At 26.1% G+C, this 18,626-nt stretch overlaps 1 protein-coding gene across 2 annotated transcripts; it reads right to left on the reverse strand.

Moving 5' to 3' along the window:
- Positions 1 to 2,513: 2,513 nt before the first annotated feature.
- On the reverse strand, positions 2,514 to 18,237 carry LOC145838334 (26S proteasome regulatory subunit 6B). Of its 2 annotated transcripts, XM_082945908.1 has the most exons (9): positions 17,567 to 18,237; positions 14,328 to 14,457; positions 7,868 to 8,042; positions 6,607 to 6,713; positions 6,427 to 6,536; positions 4,769 to 5,030; positions 4,623 to 4,699; positions 4,322 to 4,490; positions 2,514 to 2,977 (listed from the first exon to the last, which is right to left on the reverse strand). In XM_082945908.1, exons 1-9 carry the CDS (start codon positions 17,600 to 17,602, stop codon positions 2,808 to 2,810), a joined length of 1,236 nt encoding a protein of 411 aa, XP_082802034.1. In that variant the 5' UTR covers positions 17,603 to 18,237; the 3' UTR covers positions 2,514 to 2,807. The 2 variants fall into 2 exon arrangements, with proteins under 2 accessions (XP_082802034.1, XP_082802035.1); XM_082945909.1 differs by lacking the exon at positions 14,328 to 14,457 and having other exon boundaries at positions 17,567 to 17,630.
- Between the last annotated feature and the right edge of the window lie 389 nt (positions 18,238 to 18,626).

An 18,626-nucleotide genomic window follows, 5' to 3' on the forward strand; every position in this document is an offset into this window, starting at 1 on the left:
AAACTTAATAAATTACCATTTCTCAGTCTAGTTTTTATTAAATAGATAGTTCCAAAAAACAGCCAGCAACTGTTTATATTAGTATGCAACGCATAAAAATTAACTTACTTTGCTATAAAACATGATTTGAAAAATCAAAAATTATACTAACAAAACCTTTTTTTAATTTATGTCATATATATTGTTTTAAATGTGCCTATACACACTTGGATATTACATGTAGAAACAATAATGTTAGAAAACTATGCATAAACAAATTTTTATCTCGTTAAGTATTAAATAAAAATTGTTTTAAAATATGAGAATCTTTGTTCATTGGTGTGCATAGGAATTAATTTAAAATGCAAAGAAAACTTCTAAAAAATCAAAGGTGTCGAAACCAAAATAAAATTAACCTTATTTCTTATTATTATCAATCTTATCCTCAATATTTTTGTGTAAGCTAGAATATAAAATTTAGAACTAAAACATTTGTAATAGAAACTTAGGTATAAAAAACGTGTAAAAAAAAGAATCTGTAAAAAAATGACATTTTAGTTAATTACTGTGCATTACTTTTGTACAAAACGGAAACATTTGCATTTAATTTTTATCAAATAAGTATTATATAACTATCTTACTAATTCAAAGCACTTTTTACACTCTTTTTTCAGAAAATAATTTGCTGTTGTAAGAAGAAAGTTATTATGAAATTTAAAAAAAATCTGATAGAATTCTAACCAGTTAAGTCTTTTAATTGTTTCAAAATGTTATACAGGAACTTAAAACTAAATTTATCAAACAAATTTGAAGTATATTTTTGCTCAGTGGGCCACATTTACATGCTCGCGGGCCGCATTCCATTCAAAAATATAACTTGCTTGCGGGCCGCAGATTTACCCTTCGCGGGCAGCAGTTTGCCGACCCCTGCCCTAGATAAACACGTTTCAGAATTTTTTGTCAATTAATTAAGAAAATAATAATAATCTACAAAAATTGGTATTAACACTATTGAGAAATCTGAATATCAACTGAACTATATAAAGATTAACAAAACTAAGAAAATATTAATTAGGAGCTTCGGTGAAACGCGCATCATTAGTTTTAGGTTATATATTCAAATTAGTAACACCTCTTCCTTTTTACATAAAAAAAGCGATACTATAGGTTAGAAATAAATAACTTTATCTAATTGGCGCATTAAAAATATTCGCTTTCCTCGTAATTTCGCTATTCTGTGTCAATAAAGATCTTTTAAAATAAAATTTTTATTTTGTAAGATTTAATGCAAGGGTAAGTAGGCTAAAAAACCGGTTTTAGTAACTTAAAGAACTATTTTATCAATTTTTTGAAAAAAACAATTTGGCGATAGATTAAATTTTACTTTAACACTATAAGTCATAAATACCTTTAATAACAAAAACACGTTAAACAACTGGAGCATGCCGACGCATTTTATGTTAACTTAATATAAAATTAAGAACACTGTTCAAAACATTTGTTGTTAAGTGCTTGACTTTATTTGTTTATAACTAGTTTAATCCAAACTGAAAACACCTCGCGGGCCAGTTTATTGAATTTATCGTTTTTTTTTTCAAAAAATGAAGAAGAGCATCCATAAAACTTTCCTTAAATTTTTCATATGCAAAATTTCTAAGAAAAAAAATGCATTTTCTGGCTCCAATACAGTTTGCACTGGGCTAGTTTTTATTAATCGAATGGTGCCAGCATGAAAGTTACATGGTGCTAGAAAACTTACAGGTCACCGTTTTTATCAGCACCCTAAAAATCAACGGTTACTATATATAACAACCAGAATGAACACAGTTAATAAGAAGTCAAACTTACCAGTGTTCTAGTAAAAGTGTTGTAAATTTCATTTACAAGTATACCTGCTGTGTAGACCAGAGCATCTTCTGCATAGAAGACATCTCGTCAAACGGTTCGAAGAGTTGTGGATTGTTAAGTTCAAAGCGTAGTGCTATTTTCGATAACTTGTACAAACTTTTACTTCCAACTCAAATATTTTGAAGCTCGAAATAGACTCAACAGCTAAGAACCAATACTATCCAGACGAGAAAAACCGAAGCATCTCATTTTTGTTACAGTAGCTTGTTTAAAGAAACCTTTTATACCTAAATCACAATCTATAGAATTTAAACGTTTTTAACTGTTTTAGAAAACATTTTAATTTAAGTTTTGAAAACAGTTTAGGTAAAAAATAAATAAAATTTAAATTGTAAATGTTGTGAATTCAAGTCGCAAATGGTTACTGATTACAAAATAATCCCTTTTGATAATAGAATGGAGAATTATTGTTATTAGTTGCTGAACTGTCATCAAAAACTACTACTGTATACTTTGCTTCTTGAAATTGTGCTGAAAAGTAGTCGAAAAATTATAGGTCATAACATTAAAAAGATTTAAAACCTTAGTTCAATTTCTTACAAAAAAAATAATTGTGTAATTTTAGGAAGCTTAAATTGTTAAAAAAACTTTTTCAATAATATGAAAACTGACAGCTCTTGTGTGAAAAAAGTCATACTCATTTATTAATTTACAACTTTATAAAGATATAACATGACTACATCTAAAATTTTACTAAAAAAATAAATGTTATTATTTTGTTGTTTAAAATAATAATTTTAACACATTTTTTTAAAATTTCTTTTTTTTAAATAAAAGTTTAACCAAGCAAAACATATTTATAAACATAGAGAAATGTATTTTACATATATTAGTAATGTTTGAACTGTTAAAAACAAAAACTAAGCAGTTCACAAAAAATCTTTAAATTTTACAACAAATATTGGCACTTTTTAAAACATTTATTTGTAGAAGTCCATTTCAAGTTCATCTTTTTTCATTTGAGTTTTGTATGCTTTTTCAAAGTCCTTGCTCAGGACAATGTAGCGGTTTTCACGCACTGCTAGCATTCCGGCTTCCTGGCAAATCGCGTTGATGTCGGCTGCTGAAATTTTGTCAGGGCGAGCCACAACTGAAAGTAAAACTTTGCTGCACATATTGCGAATATAAACACAAATCAGTAACGAACAAAGCTAGTATCGGAATTTATAAAATTACTTTGTATTTACTAGATATGGTAAAAAAAAAATCTTAATATTTAAGGTTTATAACACTAAAATTATCAATTTAAGAACGTTAGAAAAATCAACTGATAGCATCTTAAATCTAAAATATTTATTGGATAAAATTTCTACATAAGGTTAAGAATAATAAATAACTTATAAAACTTTTAAATGTGTACAGGACATAAAAGTACCTGATAGTTGGATTATTTCTATCATTAGCAAATACTTAGTAAAATTTGAGTTACTTACCATATCATATCTATTTCTTTTTAAGTATATTAACCTCTAAACCAACTACACACAAAATTAAAAATAACAAAAGAAGGCAAACATCAAAATTAAGTGTATTATTACAATACCTAAAACTTATTCCACTTAAATGTCAACTCTACACAAAAAATTTCTTGCCAAAATTTATGTAGTCTGGTTTGAAAGAAATCTACACATTCAAATTATGCTGAACTTGAAAGAGCTCCAGCATAAAGGTGTTTTCTACTTTTTAACATATTTTTGCCTATAAATGAGTAGAAATAAAGCAAAAATTTTTTTGCTGAATAAGAGTAGACGCACTCTTCGACAATCTTTATTTTTTAAATAATAAAAAAAAAACGATTTTATTTAAAGCATGCTTTAATCTTTAATCGAGAACAAAATTCAATTATTTTACTGAACTAAGGAAATATTTACAAAGTAAAATGTAACTATTTATTACATCTTAAGTACTGATTTTTCTTTTAATACTTTTTTCATTAAACAAAATAAAATGAAAACTCTCAAAAAGTACTAGAAATTTGTACCAAGTTTAAAGAAAAAAATTCCGATTATACTAAATTTTTATATAAATATTATTATTTTGAAGTTTGAATCAAATACTAATTAAATATTAATGATAAGTCCATTTCGTAAAATTTGTATAATAATAAATTTCAAAAAAAAAAAGTCTTGTATACTATTTGTGCTTAAACGCATTCTAATCAGAAATCTAACTGCTTTGCTTTTTAAATCATAAGCTTAATCTAAGTACATTTTATCACACAATTAAGATAAACATTGCATATATATCTAAAAACTAGTCCTAGACTAAGCAAATAAAGATCAATCAAAGATCAATCAAATAAAGTACAATCAAGAAACTTCAGTTTTTTTAAATTTTAACCTATTCAGACATACATTTTATTCCGTAATTAAATACTATTTACTTTACATATGTTTAAAAAGATGTTATTTTCATAAAATTATAGGTAACTAACAATCTTCAAGATCAACTTCGTCGCTGAGATTCATTTTTCCGGTGATTGTGGAAAACACAAGTCGCTTTTGACGCCTGTCAGGTAGAGGAAACTCTATTTTTCTATCCAATCTTCCAGGTCTCAACAAGGCTGGGTCCAATGTGTCAGCTCTATTTGTTGCCATTATAACCTGTAAAAATGATAGGATTTGTTATTTAATACAAATATTGAAAAGTGTTGTTGAAGTAAGGTTTTGAAAAAACTACACATAAGTTCTTTTGTTCTTTTCAAGTAATGATAAATTAGGCTAAACAAATATCACCTTAACGTTGACAGATTGGTCAAAACCATCCATTTGATTGAGCAGTTCTAACAAAATACGTTGCACTTCACGATCAGCTGTAAGTTAAATTTTAGTTTATTTATAGTTCAAATAATACACATGCTCTAGTCAAAAAAGTGAATTACCTCCAGTCTGAGCATCGAACCGCTTGGTTGCAATTGCGTCTATTTCATCGATGAAGATTATGGCCGGGGAATTTTCTTTGGCCAGCCTGAACACATCCCTGACCATTCTGGGACCTTCGCCGAGATATTTCTGCACAAACTCGCTGCCGACGACGCGAATGAAGGAGGCGGTTGTGTGATGCGCCACCGCCTTGGCAAGCATCGTTTTACCGCAACCGGGTGGTCCGTACATGAGCACTCCTCTTGGTGGATCTATTCCTATCTGTTTAAATTTAAACGAGTAAAAAGTGATTACAACGTGTTAACTTAAGCTTATCTTTAACATAAAGTTAAACAGTTGTTTTCAAAATTAACTACCCTCCAAGTTTTTTTTTTAATTACTCTACAGTTTTGTACATGCTTGAAGCGAAATCCAGCTGGAGCAACAACAAGTTAAGTAAATAAAAAATACAAAAGGTTAATTATGAAAAATAATCAAATGTAACGAGCTTATACACTTCAAGATACACTAAAAAAATAAAAATAAATAGATTAAAAAAAGAGCTTTAACACCATTAAATACTAAAAATTATATTTAAGATGTAATTGAAGGTTAATAAATCAATACAAAAACATAAAAACTCTTTACAAATACAAAACTTAATTCAAAATAATATAAATGATTTTATTGTTCATCTTTCAGACATTAATAAATAATTTCAGTTTGAAAACTTTTTTTTTCAAGTATTGTGCACTCAAAATATATTACATGTAAAACCAATAAGAGTAACTATGATAGAAAAAATCAAACTTTATAAACTACAAAACAATTAAAAACTACTTATATTTTAAAACAGAAAAAATAGTTCCTTGTCTAAGATTAACTTTTTCTCTGACGTTGATTATCAACAAACACTTCATCAAGTTTAATCAAACACTAAGCCAATTTGCAAGAGGTATAAATAATAAGATAAATAACGTTCATGTAATTCATTGAAAGAAAAACAGTTTTTGTTGGTTTATAATTGAAGCATATATATTAAATTTCAATATTTTATCACTCTTTATTTACCGTTTTCAAATCATAGTGTTTAATACGATAATTTTATTTAGTCTTGTTATAAACGTTTTCCTAAGATAAAAATTTTCTGATTAATGCAAAATTCAAGATTTTTTTCAGTCTAATGCTTAATTTTATTTACTTTTTGTTTGCTTTTGATAATACTAAACAATGTTTTAACTAATAGAAATGCCAAATGAAATTGTTCACGAAGATTGGTTTTAAAAATTCTTTATAACCGCTATTCAAAATTCAATTCAAAAACTTATATCTTGAATTTATCTAAATAATAAAAAAATAAATTTTCTGTCTATTACAAGGTTTCAGTGGGAAAAATTCCGACCTTGTGAAATAATAATAATATAGTATATTGCACTGAGCAATGTTGTTTATGTAATTTGCACTTTTAGTATTATTTTTAAATATACTTTCTACATTACAGTATAATGAGCAATATTTTATAGTTAAAACAAATATCTATATCTAAATACATTCAAGATATTTACGTATATTGATTTACTTGGTTAAATAAAAAAATACAGTTATAGTTTATAGTAATTGAAAAGCTCAATTCACACACAAAATTTACACTCCATAAAAAACTCTTTTCTTAACGTACTTGCTTGTAAAGTTCAAAATGGGTGAGTGGAAGCTCAACAGCTTCTTTTACTTCTTGCTTTTGAATATCCATGCCTCCAATGTCCGAATATGAAATATCCGGCTTTTCATCTTGAAAAAAAACACAATATCAGAATTTTTTTACTGTATAATACTGTCCAATAAGAAAAACAAAACGTACCAGCAGAAAGCATGGTTATACTGCTGTCTGCTTCGGGAGGCAACACGTCTACCAATGCGTTGCTGTGCTTATGAAGTGCTACCGAGGAATTCGGCTTCAGCAGTTCCCTGTTAGATTGTGGATTTATGATAATAAAAAACCAAGCCTATGTATAACTTTTTTTTAAACAATTGTATTTATAGACGGATGATTAATACCTAGAGACGGCAATTGAGGTAAATGCTTAGAAAAAGAAAAAAAAAGTTAAAAATATTATTAATATTACATGAGAAAAGTAATGTAACATTAGTAATATATAAATTTATTAGTTGTGCCGTATGGTTTTGATAACCAAAGTAAATGGTTTAAGGACAGTCCGTAAACTTTTTTTTAAATTTCTTTTAAGTAAATCTTTAAACATTTAGGAAGACACATTTATACTTTAAGCAAATGTACTTCTTTTTTAAAAGGGGCAAAGCTTCTAAAAGAAATTAAAATTATTCTTGATTTGAAAACAACAGAATAATTTTTAAACAAAAATAAATTACTGTTATAACTAAAAGAAAAAGAAAGATATTTACTGTAGTTCTTGGGCAATTTTGCAAAAATAAATTTCACCAACAACTTTACAAACGTGTTGTAAATACAGCAAGGTTTATATATTTATAAGACTTCAAGTTTATGAATTGAATAATATAATTCTAATTAAGAAACTTAAAAATTGTTATTACTAGTTTGCAAATTATTATTTGATAATATACATTAAGTTTAGTATTAAGTAGCACTCAATAACTTTATTTTTAATGAACACTTATGTCTCGACGGTCAAATTACAATAATAACAACAACTTGTACATTACTTTTTTTATTTGACTAAGATATAATGTAAAAAATAAAAAGTGGTGTTGAAATTAATATTTAATAAGTAATATGCAAATTGATATTATTATACATTCCAACGAACCTGTTTAGTTAGGATTATTATTAAAAACCATTAGCAAGCAATTTCTTTAATATCTACTAATAAAATATATATTTTTGTTTTTATCCGATAAGTCAATTTAAAGTAAAAATAAAACAGCAATAAAAACTGAATAATGTATCAAAAAATTTAATTAAAATATACTTTTTTTTTTTTTAATTGATCGTAGATTTAAAAAAAAAAGCTTGCTAACGGTTTGTTAATAAAGATCCAAACTAAAAAAGTTCGTTGGAATGTGTAATAATAACAATAATCAAGAACTAAGTTAATATTTAGCCTCTTCAAATATTAAAAAATAACCTGTCAATAGTACTGAGAATTCTAACAAAGTAATTGCTCCCAGTTGTGCTACCGACAATAGCATTGTTTTGATCTACCGCTTCTAAAAACTGACCAATAACAAGTGGGATGGACTGAATACGTTTTACTTCTTCTTGAGCATGAAGATATTCCTTACGGAGATTCTTCATTTCATCTAAAAGGAATCATATACATTATGGTTCGTAGCTTAACATTTTATTAACATTGTTAACAAAAAGTATTAATTTAGTAAATTTATGGTCTTATTAATTTCAAAATAAAACCTGTTTAAGTTTTTGTAAAGAATTACGATTAATATAGTATGTTCAAATAAATAAAAATTAAATGAATTATACATGGACATCAGGGTGCATTGAGTGCCATGACATTGAAATCAAACTTTGAAAAAAAATTTAAGCCCGACGAATCATATAAGAAGGCAGTGAAAAAAATTAGCTTTTTAACTTTTAGCAACTTTGAGTCAATAAAATTTAAAAACTTAGCTTTTTATCGGTTTTTTATAAGGTTAACGGGTGAAGGGGTGTTATCCTTTTTTCACAAGTTGGTTTAATTTTTTAGATATTAATCTAAGCTATAAGTTAGCTGCTTTTTACTTTAATTTCATAACAAGCATATCTTTTTAAGATATGAATAATTAAATTAAAAAAATTCGATTGGTTTCTTACGGAAGAAGAAAACTAAGAAGCACAAAAAGACTTTATCTTCTTCTAGAAAAAGTAGAAGATATATTTTTTGATAGATAATTTACTGCCACTTCCTTGTGTGCAAGTGTATTTCATTTGGTTGAATGTCAAATTGGGAAAAATGTATCAGTTAAAATAGATCATTCAAAAAACTAATAAATTGTTTAGTTAGTGCACGTCAAATAAGCATCAACACGGCTGTTTTTAGTTGAATCAATTTTAGTTATATTTCCAATTGTATTGTTTATATGTTTTTAGTTTTGTCATTGTTTAAAATTAACTTAGAAATAAATAATTATTTTTATAGATGTTTAAATCTAAATAAAAATAAAAAATTTTTCACTTAAGTTTATTTTAGATTTAATAATATAAATTTTTAAGGTACTAGTAATTTATTTTGTTAGTTAAAGATGATTTTCACTCAGTATACACATCATGTTTGTATGGTATGTCACCAAGTCCATTTTATTTTAAGTATATAATGGTTGAAGTCTATCAAACTAACTTTCATGTACTGATTTGTAATTAAACAGGAAAAAGCTAGTAGCTGAAAAAAGGTGATGAAATGCAGATGTTTCTCAAAATCTAAAACTATTAAAATTGTATAAAAGAAATAGTTTAGTACTGATCTGAAAAACTATTCAAATTAAGATCCAGATATAGAAAAAGTGATTTTCCTCCCTATGGCCTAAAAAGTAATGGATCTAATAAATTAATTTTTAAACCCTTTCATTACCACACGCTTGGTTCAATCCTTTTTGGTTTTTGTTTTTAGTATCATGAATGAAAATGGGAATTAAATAGACTAATAAAAAACCTTTTCCTAATTAAATTAGTCGTTTTACTAAAGCTAATTGACTTTTTACAAATCATAACTAAATTATTTTTCATAAAACTTATGTTTTTTCAATTAAAACATTTTAGCAGTAAACACTCAAATATTTTAAAATCAGCAAAAAAATTACTTAATAAAAACATTAAGATTAATAATACCACAAGTTACATGAAACAGTTATGAAGAACCTGCCAGAATCATTTAATAAATTATATGTCAGGATTGCCACTAGTTTTTGGCAAATTTTCTTCAGGTTTTTAAAATTTCTTTCAGGTTTTTGAAAGTACTCGTTTTTGGATCTATTTTTAGTTTAAAATTAAGTTTAACGTTAAAAACTGTGTTAAATAGTATAACATACATTGAAAAGATACTGTGATGCAGGGACGTAGCTAGCTCAAAAAAGTTACAAATCTGAAAAAATTAAAGCATCTAAAATGACGCGTGATAACGTCCTAGCAGGAACACAGCAATTTAAATTACCTCTTATGTTATTGAATTTAATATGAAAATATGCAGTTATGTTAGTATTTCAAAAACAGAATGTTGAAGTATGGGTGATAACTGCACACAAGGCAATTTTTTTGCTCCACATTCCCTATGTCTTTTAATTTTGCTTTATGTGTTGCCACTTGTGTAAACCCATAAAACTTTCATTGAAAATAAGTATAAGAAAATCACAATTTAACTCAAAAATATTTATATTGTTTTCAAAATCAAACATTCAACGTAGTCAATAGAAACAACAATAAATTATGCAAATTTTTGTAACATAAAGTTGCATGATTTTGATTTTTGAAGTAAAAGCTACAACTTTCATTAGAAACAATTTTTCAATGCAGCTTTTTGATAAATTAAATCTTTAACGCGCAAAATGTATACATTTTAGATGTATTTAATTCGTTTAATTTTTATGACACCAAAAATGCTAATATGTCAAAATTATCTCTCAGGAGTGCATAACTAAGTATAAATGAATACTAAAAGCTAAGAAAGCAGAGTCTTTTTAAGCTGAAATAAAAGCAAGTTTTTTTGCACATAGGAGGTATACGTGCCTACTGTGATGCCTACATTAATTGTGTTTTTGATAAAAAACTTTTGGTGATGACAAAAAGCTTTTATCTATATAACAGATTTTTTGTGTCAAATCAAATTTTCCTTACTTTACATATAAAATTTGTTTAAAATTGTAGTTTTTCGTTTCAAAATTTCTCAAATTCCAAGTTTTTAAGCCTACAATGTCAAATTCCAGGTTTTTCCAGGATTCCAGAGTTTTGTAGTATCCCTAATATGTAGAACTTTTAAAACGAAAAAATTTAATTGTAGACCACATGGTATTTTTCTAAAACTTTACTTTAGAGAAAAAAAATGTTAAGGTGCAAAGGAATAATTTAAAAATTAGGCAGTCGTTTACTATTAAGACAAAAAATCCTATTTGTATATTTTACTATTAAAGGTTCAATCTTTTTTACTGCAATAGTTGTGTTGTAACTAAAAATATGTGGCGGGCCAAAAGTTTTTGCTTAGCATGCAGCATTTTGCAAATCTCTGATTTGTACAATCATAATAATTAAACACTTATGTAGATGGTCATATATTTGTTTAAGTGTCCAATATAATTCTCTTACAACAAATAATGAAGAACATGTTACCAACCATCAGTATGAATTATTTATATACCAACTTTAAAGAGCTTACCAGGTACTTCAAGAAAAACTTATTTAAAAAACTAATTCATTAGAAGTTTATATTGTACAACAACTTAAAACTCTAATGTAGGGTTTCCTAAACTTATGGTCATAATTGCCACCTATTCAAAAATTTGAAAAATAATAGCCTTAGCATTAGATATTGACCTTAGACTTAATAAAATAAAAACAATATCGCACCTAATGGAAAACTTTGGTATAATGGTTATAAAAAATAACTTTATTAAAAGCTTAATATTTAAATATGTGAAACTTTTAATTGAAAACGCATTTTGATATTTTCCTATTTTCAAACTTTCCAAGAGTTCAGAAAACTTCAAAAAAAATAAGAGATTTTCTCTTTTAAAAGGGAGATATTTAGTATTTTTTTAAATAAATTTGATACAATTATATTTAACTGTACAAGGTCCTGGACAAGACATTTAAAAGGTATCCGTTGTGTGCAACTCGATAACCGAAAAATTCTTTGAGCACCAGGTCAAAGGACCAAATAATTTGAGCATTGTTTTATGTACAGGAAAAAAGTACAGTCACCCCTCACGAATCTACGCACATTGTGTCTACAGCAAAATTGTGTAACTAAACGAAAGAACGTAACTAAACAAGAGGTAGCAAGTATACCTACTATATTGGCTGTTTCCTTAATGAATACAATTAAATACAGAATGGTAACTTTCCTACTTTTTGTTTACATAAATAGTTTTCATTCAAGCTGTAAATAAATGTGAAAAGCTTTTAAATTAAAATAGTTTTGGTCTATACAAATTTATTTTTTTATCTTGTTCCTTGTCCTCCTAAAATTAATCTGGTCTTGCATGATATTTGAGAACAATCTTTCTTTAATATCATGCAAGAAAAGTTTAGGGCTGCCACAGATCTAGCTGAGAAAAATTTCCTGACTTTTCTGGACTTTTTACTAAAATTTTCCCAACTTTTCTAAATCAAACTCTTAATTTAAACTTATTGTAAAATACATAATCAAACACTTTAAACTATACAAAGCTTTCAATCTTGTTTTTATACAGGTTAAAACTTAAGTTTTTTTTTTGCTGAACTCAATCATCTAACTTCGATTACATCACCTGAACCACATGTGTATGATTGATGTATTTGCAATAAACAGCTCTATCAGCAAAACACTTGTATTTTCTAACTTATAAACACAACTTGTCTGAAAAAAGAAACAATATCTTAGCATTTCCCAACATAAATGTTTTTAAACAAAAAGACATATAAGGAACTTTTACATACCCTGTAACATTAACAAGCTTTTTAAATTAAAACTTTAAAATAATAAAGAACTTAATCAAACACATTTTTCTACGAACTAAAATTTATTTTCTTCGTTTCTTTATTAGCACTTCAACCTCTTCATCTAATGAAGATATAGTTTCCTTCATCTGGTCTGCATACCGCTTAATTTTCTTGGCAATTTAAAATATTAGCCTCATTTTGTATAAATCGTTCTCATCTGCTGCCACTACATTTGTAGAAGAGAATACTTTCTCTAAGTCTAGCCATAGTTTGTAAGCTTCATTTCTTTTCTTTTTGCACATATTTTATTAATTTCTACCAGATGAAGGCATTGAAATTTAAGTTATTTTGAAAATTTCTAGGAAAATTTTTTAAACTTTAGTCTGACTTTAAAGGATATTTAATTAATTTTTTACCATTTGAAGACTAGCAAAATAAAGAATTTTGTAAATTTGAACTTACAAAACCTGATGTTTTTTCAAAATTTGTCAAATTTCCTGAATTTTTTCAAAAACACCCAATTTTTTCTGACTTTTCCTGACTTTTCAAAAATCAAAAAAAAAAGTGATTGGGTTAGAAGTGATCGGGTTAGAAGTGTTCGGGTTAGCAGTGATCGGGTTAGAAGTGATCGGGTTAGAAGTGATCGGGTTAGAAGTGATCAGGTTGTTGCTAACGGGGTTTTCTACTTCTACAATGTTATGGGCCTGGTTTATAACGCAACGTGCGTTTAAACTTGTATAATAGATGTCCCCAAGTTAACGCTTTAACTATAGTTGATTTAAATAAACCAATATGAGTTACTTACTATTTACTAAAGGTTTAAAAAATAAGTTACTTATACTAATGAACGTAATTCGTGTCTGTGATAATGACTGTATTTACAATGTAATTGCGAAACAAAAAGGCGATAAAAATACTATACAACATAAAGCCAATGAATCGAGTTATTAATTCTTTTAAAAGACTAAAATACATGAACCAAAGTAGCTGAAAACTAAGTGTTCGTTTAAACCAAACTCATAAAGTGTTCTAAAAGCGAAATAAACTCGATAAACAAGATTGAAAATAAACTAAGTGCAGCGAAAAGCCGCCATGACTTAAAGTTGCTGCTACGCAGCCAAAACTAAAAGCCAGTTTTAAGCGTAATTTTACTTTAAATACTAGATAGCTCTCTCGAAAAGGAGAAAATGCCAATAGAATTACAAGGTTAGAAGTGATCGCGTAAGAAATTATTGGGTTAGAAATGATCGGGTTAAACCATCATTTGATTTTTTGTAACAACTTTTTATTTGAAACGTGACCACTTAGAGCAAAATTTAATTGAGTTTAGAATCAATAGACAGAAAAATAATAAAAAATTTTTATTAAAAAACAAATCCTAATTAAAAACTAACTAAAACTTAATTGAAAACAAAACAAAATTGATTCGTACTTAAGTTAAGTTGAAACTATACCAAAATTAAAACTAAGTCAAATTTAAATTTCCTCCTGAACCTAAAAGATTCAAGTAAAACTAGGGACATTCTGAGTTAGGAAAAAATAATAAAAAAAGATTAGGTTAAAAACTATCAACTTAAAAAAATAACATTAAAAATCTATCTATTTAAACAAGATCAAATTAAAAACATAAGTTAGAAAAGATCAAGTTAAATATTTCTAAGATAGAAATGATTAGCTCTCAGAGAGATTATTATGTACAAGTTTATTAAACACACATACTGTATTTTTTAGTTTCATAGATGTAAATTTTAGTTAATAAAATTAACATAGTCTTCTTAAAATATTGCTAAACTTTTTTACTTATCAAATTTCTATAAAATTTTAGAAAATGCTGCTAACAAAAAATGAAAAAAATGGAAGAAGCAGGTGAAAATTAGCATTTATTTTAACAATTATTACAGACTTGAGAAAAAAACTGTTTTCAGATTTAATTCTTTTAAACATAATTTAAAATATTAAACCTTTGATGTAATCTTCTTGAACTTCGAGAAACTCAAGCTGTTTTTGCAACTTTTGATACTTTATGTAGTTATCTGTATCTTTTGTTTCTTTAACATCACTTTGGTTGTAGTTTGGATCAATGTTTTCATTCTATTTTTTTAATTTAATTTCTTTTAACAACTCGATAAATTGTTAAAAGCAATGAACTATTTTATTAATGAAGTTCCAAACATAGTATTACAACTTCAATATTATAAACAGTAAAAACAAATACTACATTTCGTTGATTTTAAATGACATAGAATCTGTTGTTTTAAAAGTTTATTTAATTTGTAAAAGTTTATACTAGCTACAGCAATTTTTAATGGTTATGAAAAATTGAAGTATTCTGGCAAGTTTTCTATATAGAAGCTACTAGTTCAAGAGAAAATTTAGTTTTTTAACTACTTAGTATAAAAAATTCAGTTAACTAATCACTTGAAAAAAAAAAGAATTCTTGTTTTTGTTATAAGGGCTGCCTAATATTTTTGGCAAATTTTATTCAGGTTTTCAAAATTTCCTCCAGTACACATTATTGGGTCTATTTTTAGTTCAAAGTTAAGTTTAAAATAAGAAACTGTGTTAAATAGTATAAAAATAGTGAAAATATACGATAAAGCTACTTTAAATGTGCTTTTTATTAAAATAATTTTGATGAAGACGAAAATGTTTTAACTTTATAATATATTTTTAGTGTTTAATGAAAATTTTATTACTTAGCATGTTAAAACTCTAGGTTTTATTAATGATTTTTGTTCAAAATTACAGGTTTTATAGGTTTTTTGGCAACTCTGTGTTATGTGACAAACCTTAAATTACTTAAGTATTACTAACTTTTCAACTTACTGTGCTAAAATATTTTTTTATTGTAAATACTACTTGCTACCAATTAAATTTAAAAATTATTAAGTTTTACAAGTTTAAATTTTTTTTTAATGTTTGAGATTTTCTGGGTGAAATTCATAGAGTACAATAGGTTCCTTATGAGAAGTGCAAACTACAAATCTATCTCCAATGTTCTTAGAGATATTTACCTCAAACTTAAAGGAAATGTTCTTTGCAACATTTTCAAACCTCTTATAGGAACAAAATTAACAAATTTAATACACTTTACGGCAAAAGAAAATTAAAAATAAGTGTTTTTGTTTACTACAGGGTTCGTGTGCAATTTTTTTTTTCATTTAGCCTGACTGAGACCAACTTAGCCTGACATTTTTTCAAAGTAAAGAAAATCTTCTTTAGAAGTCATTTAAGATAATTAGGGGTCTTAATTAGTACTATTGTAGTCTCCGACTTCAACTAGCTTTATCTCAAAAACATTTTGAGCTTTAAAAATCTGCAAAAAGCAGCTCATCATAGCTTAGTTACAATTCAATAAAATAAGACTAAATTGTGAAAAAGGTGATTGACCCCCTTATGCCCTTAACATAACAAATTCAGTGATAATTTTTAAAATAAGTGTTATATCTAATACTAGTGTTAAAATTTAATATATATTACTAAACACAATTGTTCAATTTAATTAAGCACTTAGTAAAAATATTATAACCAGAAGATTTTTAACAAAACGACGTGCATTGTCGTGTTTTATTAAAATTTAAAATGAAACGCTTACACAAGTATTGAAATTCTAATAAACAGCCAAGTTGTTGAATTAAACTCTAATGTTTAAACTGTATTTTTTTTTTTATGAATTTTCATAATTATGACGTATATAATCTAGTCAAAACAAAATAATGAAGATTCTTAAAAAATTTTCAGAGATTCAACAAAAGGTTTTAAGTATTTATTTTTACAAATACTGAATGATTTTGTCTTAATTAACTAAATCATTATTTGGAAATCAATTCACATCTTAATTTGATCTTAAAAAGATTTCTCAATTCTTTTTAATCAAAAATTTTGAAGCATTTGAACTGAGAAAAACTGAGATTCTCAAATTTTTAAATAAAAAAACTGATTTAGCCTGACGTTTTTCAACTTTTTTCAAAAAAACTGATTTAGCCTGACTTAGCTTGATTTAGCCTGACGCGCACGAACCCTGTTACTATTGTCATAAAATTGTTATTTTTTTATCTTTTTCAAATTTTGTTCCCACATAATTTTTAAATATTGCAAGGAACATTTTCTTTAAGTTAGAGGTAATTATCTCAAAAATGTAGGGGATAGATTTTTAGTGAAATAGTATTTTTTACCTTTTTTGTTTACGCTTCTCATAAGGAACCTATTGTACTATCCAACTTTCACCAGCTATATTTAAAAAAATTTGGAATGTTTAAATCTATAAAAAGCATCTTGTAGCTTAACTCAACAACAGAATATCAAATTGCATTAAATGTGAATATGCAGAGTTTATTTCAAATATTTCATTTTAAACTTAAATCAAAAGCTATATATATATATAAACTTATTTTAGTTCTTTAACTTCTTGTCAGTAAAATTTGTAAGTCTATAACATAAAAATCTATGCAAATGTATGTTATGATATCACTGTCTTTATTGATGTTATTAGAGTTTAATTTAGTTTTTTTTTTATCTTGTAATTGTACTCATTAGTGTTCTAACAAGTAGTGCTTTAATAATTATCAATATAAAAATATTTTTGTAAGCCAAAAGTGTAATAAAATAAGCAATAAAAAAACACTAGTAGTAGTTTTAATTACTACATTTTATAGCCCAACTTAAAGTTATATTGGAAAGTATTTCTTGTTAATGTTTTAAAAAAGTATGGTTTTAACTGAAAAATTGATTAAGATAAAATTTCACTTTAAACACAAGTTTACTCAACAGTAGGATTACTGTACATTAGAAGTTTAAAGCCAAAATAAATAAACAACAATTTATGTACAACTTAAAAACTGCAAGTTACTGTGGTTTTTGTATATTGCCCTAAATCTATGTAGTCTGTAATCTAATTATTTGGTTAATTGCAATCTATTTTTACCATTATGGTTGTTCTGTTAACATATTGTTGGTTTTTAATAATTAACTTGTTTTGTCAATTATCTAGAAAATCACGACTAAGTAAATCTACAATCATATTCTAAGATATACACAAATTCCATACTAAAATATTATAAACTATGAGCTAAACCAACTTGAACATCTTACTACTTAAAATATTTACACTCAAACCAAATTAAAAACAATGATAATTTAATAACGTTTGTGAAAATATATTTCTCTGTAAAAATAAATAGATAAACATATTATATCTTACATTCTTTGTAGCAACAATGACTCCTATTTCATCCATTTTAAGTGTGTATTGAAATTTAAAATCTAAAGGAGTAAATTTTATACATTACCTTATTACAAATTATACTAAAAATACTTTACAAACATTTAGCTTAGAAAAATTACCTACAAATTTTAAAAATTTATATTTACACATATATTCAAGTGGAAAACTCTTTAACAAGTTTTTTAACATTGTGCAGCATCTTCAAATTTTTACAAAAACATGAGTCAGTAGTATAAGGAGGCTCAATATAGGCTACTTTAAACACATAAATCTTATCTTTTTTCATTTGAACTTCTATGCTATTATTTTTAAACCAGTTTAACAATCTCGTTTTCTTATTTAATATATCTTTTTGAGAAAGCAATGTTTTATCTTTTCCATTCACTATTAGTTTTGTTAAATCAAATCCTGTGCAAATTTCCTTTTCTTTGTTCAAGACTGCAACTTTTTCAATAAAATGTCCAACTATTACATCTAGTCCCAGTTTAGTTTCAATAACAACAGATTCTGTCACTGGGTCAACTGCAAAAACATTACCTTTGGAAATACAATTTTGCCTAGAAGTAATCTCTACATACATGTTTTGAAGTCCAAATTTTTCATCTAAACTCATACTCTTCCAATTAGGCATACTTTTTTAGTTTTTAAATAGCCTAGGAAAAAAAAATTAGATTACACAATTTTTAATTAGGTAATCTTTAAAAATTGGGGTGAAAAAAAAACCAAACTGAAAAAATAAAGTAGCTTAAGGCCATAAGGGCATCTAATACTTTTGTTTAAAACATTAGCTCTTATAAGAAGAATTAAAGTGTACATCTTTTTAAAGTCATTTTTAATTGAAAATATAAATTTCATTTTTATAATCTGTCAATTTTAATAAAAGCGTATAACTATTTTATTTTTCCTTGTCAATTTTATTAGAAATCTAAAATTCTCTAAAAATCTATTTACTTTTTTTTTCTTAGATCTAAAAACCTTAAGATTTTAGGAATCATCACTTTTAACTAAATTAAAAAAAAAATATTGAGTCTTTCAA

The sequence above is a fragment of the Thalia democratica genome, chromosome 6 (genome assembly GCF_965202585.1).
Source record: "Thalia democratica chromosome 6, ktThaDemo2.hap1.1, whole genome shotgun sequence".
NCBI classification, from domain to species: domain Eukaryota; kingdom Metazoa; phylum Chordata; class Thaliacea; order Salpida; family Salpidae; genus Thalia; species Thalia democratica.

Excerpts from the sequence above, each read along its gene's own strand:
- LOC145838334 (XM_082945908.1), bottom strand. The coding sequence starts at position 17,602 with ATGGATGAAATAGGAGTCATTGTTGCTACAAAGAAT. Across the intron at positions 5,031-6,426 it reads ATTTTGAACTTTACAAGCAA|ATAGGAATAGATCCACCAAG; the intron begins GTACGTTAAGAA and ends AAATTTAAACAG. Across the intron at positions 4,700-4,768 it reads GTTCGATGCTCAGACTGGAG|CTGATCGTGAAGTGCAACGT; the intron begins GTAATTCACTTT and ends TTTAACTTACAG.